The 4,353-nt window shown below is 37.7% G+C and overlaps 1 protein-coding gene across 4 annotated transcripts in view; it reads left to right on the top strand.

Moving 5' to 3' along the window:
- heatr5a (HEAT repeat containing 5a) overlaps nucleotides 1–4,353 on the top strand; it is a 34,255-nt gene that overhangs the window by 7,584 nt on the left and 22,318 nt on the right. For all 4 annotated transcript variants that reach the window (XM_016544703.1, XM_016544700.1, XM_016544702.1 and 1 more), the window contains one exon: nucleotides 1,251–1,501. In XM_016544703.1, coding sequence (XP_016400189.1) covers nucleotides 1,251–1,501 — 251 coding nt within the window. The remainder of the gene's footprint in view (nucleotides 1–1,250; nucleotides 1,502–4,353) is intronic.

Here is a 4,353-nt window from a genome sequence, read left to right as displayed (position 1 = left end):
ATGTCTTGAATAACACAGATAAACTATATTGTCGCAGTCGAGTGTTTATTGTCTTTGTTTTATCATTCAAAAAGTTTATATGTTCTGTTTACAGCTATAATAGCAATGCCTTTGTCCATGTGAGGGATTTCCTGGAGGGTCATGAGTTCCGCTACATCTGTGACTGGATATGTGGATTTTCTGTGCGAGGGCGCCCTCTGGCGTCCAGTATGAATGAAACCGACATCGTGTGTTTATAGTGCTAATGGCCAATCCATCATTTTTGGGGGAATTTTTATTTATTTATTTATTTTTTAATAAGTGTTCAGGCACCGGAACCATTTTAAAAGTATCGATTTGGCACCGGTATCGAAAAAACCCAAACGATACCCAACCCTATTCATCAGAATATCTTAAAAAAAAACAAAAAAAACATTAGGCAGCACATCTGTTTTCAACATTGGTAATAATGAGAAATCAAAATATTAGTATGATTTCAGAAGGGTCATGTGACACTGAAAACTGGAGTAATGGCTGCTGAAAATGCAGCTTTGCCATCACATTAATAAATTAAAATATATTAAAATAGAAAAATGTTATTTTAAATTAAAATAAAATTTCACAATTTTACTGTTTTTACTGTATTTTTGATCAAATAAATGCAGCCTTGGTGAACATAAGAGACGTCTTTCAAAAATGTTTAAAAAAATCTTACTGACTCCAGACTTTTGAACAGGAGTGTAGTTTATTATATTGCGATTCTATATTCTGTTCATGCCAATGAATTTTAAGTATTGGATGGACAGGATGTTGAGTATTAAATGGTTAGAAAAAAAAATGGCATCATAACGGTAAAAAAAAAAAAAGTTCTTGGAGACAAATATCACATTTCAAAAATAGCTGTAATATTTTTGTCAATAAAACGTGTATAGATAACACCCTGCTCCTAACATTGCACATTTGTGATGCTTTTTTGATGGTCTTATACTGAAGTTTGAACCAGGATCAAAGAGATGTTTTTTAAATGTCTATAGCTATATCTCTGGATTTTGTGTAAGTATGTCTGCTCTTTAATGGATGTGTCACAATAAGGCCTGGATGAAGGAGTGAGCAGAAAAACTGCCTACAGCTGCAGATTTAACACATCCATCCAGCTGCAGAGACACCATCTTCAAAACAATTTTAGAAAGAGCTCACATTGGCATCTCTAATGCCTTGAACTTTACTAAAACTGCAAGTTCAATAGTTTCTTTGTTTTGTTTTTCTGACAGGAATGTTGGACACTGTGATCTCTGTTCTTCTTCACCCCAGCGCATCTGCTCGACTGGCCGCCGCCTGGTGCCTGCGGTGTGTTGCTGTAGGGATGCCTGCTCAGGGTGCAGTGTTGCTAGACCGATGTGCAGAGAGGCTAAATGCCCTGAAGTCATGCCCAGAGGCTGTGGCAGGGTACAGTGCTGCCATCGCAGCTCTGCTGGGAGCCGTACAGCTCTGTCCGCTAGGAGTATCACACTCTAAGGGCAAGGTATGAATGAAATTTGTGTCTATACGTGTATTATGCCTCCTTTTAATGCTCACAGTAAGTTTGTTCATGGTTCTATTTGTGCTGTATCATAGATGCTTAAAGTTTGTTTGTACTGGCGGCATTTCAGATCACTGTACTCAGTGAGTCTCTGCTGTTGCTTGCTAGTAGGCGTTTCTACACAATTGCAGTTTTCAATCAGACGCCAGATCACTGTCTAGACTCCCTTTGTTAGTTTCCACACTGCATCACTGCTCATTTTAATGAAGTTGAGCTCATGAAGTTGGTGTCTGAACATTGAAAAATTGAAAATGAATGGCTTAATTTTGAAATGGATGACTTGCTGCAAATCAGCTGTCATTGTTAATGTATTATTTGGTATTGCATCCCACAAAAATTTAAACCTTAAAGGGATAGTTCACCCAAAAATGAAAATTACCCCATGATTTACTCGCCCTCAAGCCGTCCTAGGTGCATATGACTATCTTCTTTCAGGCAAATGCAATCAGTGTTATATTGAAAAATGTCCTGGCTCTTCCAAGCTTTATAATTGCAGTGAATGGTGGTCAAGATTTTTAAGCCCAAAAAAGTGCATCTGTCCATCATAAAAAGTACTCCACACAGCTCTGGGGGGTTAATAAAGGCCTTCTGAAGCAAAGCGATGCAATGCGTTTGTGTAAGAAAAATATCCATATTTAAAACTTTATAAACCGTAATCTCTAGCTTCTAGCTGCAGAACATAGAATATATTTTTTAAGTAGTGTTGTCATGTATGGCGTTATTTTAATGACAAATGTCGAGAGCGCATTATTGTACCGCGAAAGCACATTAATATAATGCGCGAGCGCTAATCTCTCCGCTCGCGTGCAGATTTCCTTTGCTCTCGCACAAAACCGGACGCTCAGATACACGCTGCTCGCTTTAACCAATCAGACCTCCACAACTGACCGATGAAAATACTACGTGAAATCTAATTGTCAAAAGAATTCCAGGTTCAGTTCACTCAGCCAATCAAAGATGGATATTTAATTTCTTTCCAGTTTATTCACTTTCGCCAGAAAGTAGTGTATGCCTAAGGTTGAAAATAAATAGTTTATAGTGAATGCCCCTAGAAATGGTCTTATTTTTACGATTTAGTTTTAATCCAAATGATGAGGTATATTCACTCGACAAGCTCGCGCATCTGCGCCGCCGCGCGCTCAATACACTCAGTGTGCCTTGTTTATCAGCTTGCGCACATCAGCTATACAGCGTTAATACTGAATGTTTAACGTTATATTCATTGCATACATATACTTCATAGTAGACATCCTTAACTCCATTCTGCTGTCTGTTGTTCTGTTGTCGGTGTTTCTTTGTCTGAATATGGTGCTTATCACATGCTGTGTGGTATCGGCGTTTGGTATCGGGGCATTTTAACGAGTACGAGTACAGGAGCTCAGTATCGGGCGGTATCGGTGCATCCCTAATTTGTACATATAACCTCTGTCCAACTGGTTGGTCTCTGAGCAATTTATCTAAAAACAACATATTATAGCCTATGGCACTAAAGACTTCATATAAAACATCAATGTTATGTCATAATATGTCAAATACCTCAACTGAATTTAAAATCATTGCAATAAATTCTCAGTTGGTATGATGGCAATAATAAGTAACAACTCCTCAAATCAACATCAAATGCAAAAATAGATGTAAATGATGCAAGATATAATACAATAAATGCTCTAATAGCACTTCTGTTTGGACATTTATTGGGAGTTTTTTTTTTTTTAATCCAGTGTTTGAATGTGTAGTTAATATTAAGTGGATTTTCATGAAAAAAAAAAAAATCAGACCTGAAAACAATGGCACTCTCCTCTAAAACAGTGAATATACAGTTATATGACAGTTACATGTAATTACATTGTCTGCAAATGCATTAAACCCATATAATAGCATGTAGTAATGTTATGGCAAATATGAAAAATTCATTATAGTGTTATATTTGGTCTCCAAATCGTAAGTATCAGTTTAGGGAATAGTGCATCTGACCCATATCTAAATAGTTCTGTCTTAAATAAGAAGATTTAAGATTCAGGTGCGAAAAGAATTCATATCTATAGTGCATGAGCACAGAGAGATTTGAGAGCGCACAGGACTCAGTTTGAGTGAGAGGAGAGACACGTTTTAAGTGCGCGCACTCTCTCCGGGCGAGAGCAGCGTGTATCTGAGCGCGCGCGTCCGGTTTTGTGCGAGAGCAAAGGAAATCCGCTCGCGAGCGGAGAGATTCGTGCTCGCGCATTATATTAATGTGCTTTCGCGCTACAATTATGCGCTCTCGACATTTGTCATTAAAATAACGCCATATCATGTTGCTAGAATTTCTAACTTTGAAACAATACCTTAAAAATAACAATATTCAGTATCATTTTCAAAACATCAGAGAAGATTGCCACAACATTAAGGGCATAAGACTATTATACTTATTTAATTAAAATACGCTGTGGTTTGTATGCAGTGGTGTGTGCGCATTTGGTATCAATGGATCGATACTGTGGAAAATGAGTATTAACACTCATTTTAAAAACTCATATTAAAGGGGTCATATGATGCTTTTTTAAAGATCATTATTTTGTGTATTTGGTGTAACAGAATATGTTGACATGCTTTAATGTTCAAAAAACACATTATTTTTCAAATACTGTACATTATTGTAGGTCCTCTATGCCCCGCCTCTCTCAAACGCTTCGTTTTCTACAAAGCCCCCTCCTTTGACAAGCGCAGTCCGCTCTGATTGGCCAGCTGACCCAGTGCACTGTGATTGGCCGAACACCACAAGCACACGTCGGAAATGAAACGCCCCTTACCATAAT

Source organism: Sinocyclocheilus rhinocerous, unplaced genomic scaffold, assembly GCF_001515625.1.
Source record: "Sinocyclocheilus rhinocerous isolate Xijiao unplaced genomic scaffold, SAMN03320098_v1.1 scaffold8, whole genome shotgun sequence".
Taxonomy (NCBI): Eukaryota; Metazoa; Chordata; class Actinopteri; order Cypriniformes; family Cyprinidae; genus Sinocyclocheilus; species Sinocyclocheilus rhinocerous.
This window is presented reverse-complemented; position numbering and strand designations above follow the sequence as displayed.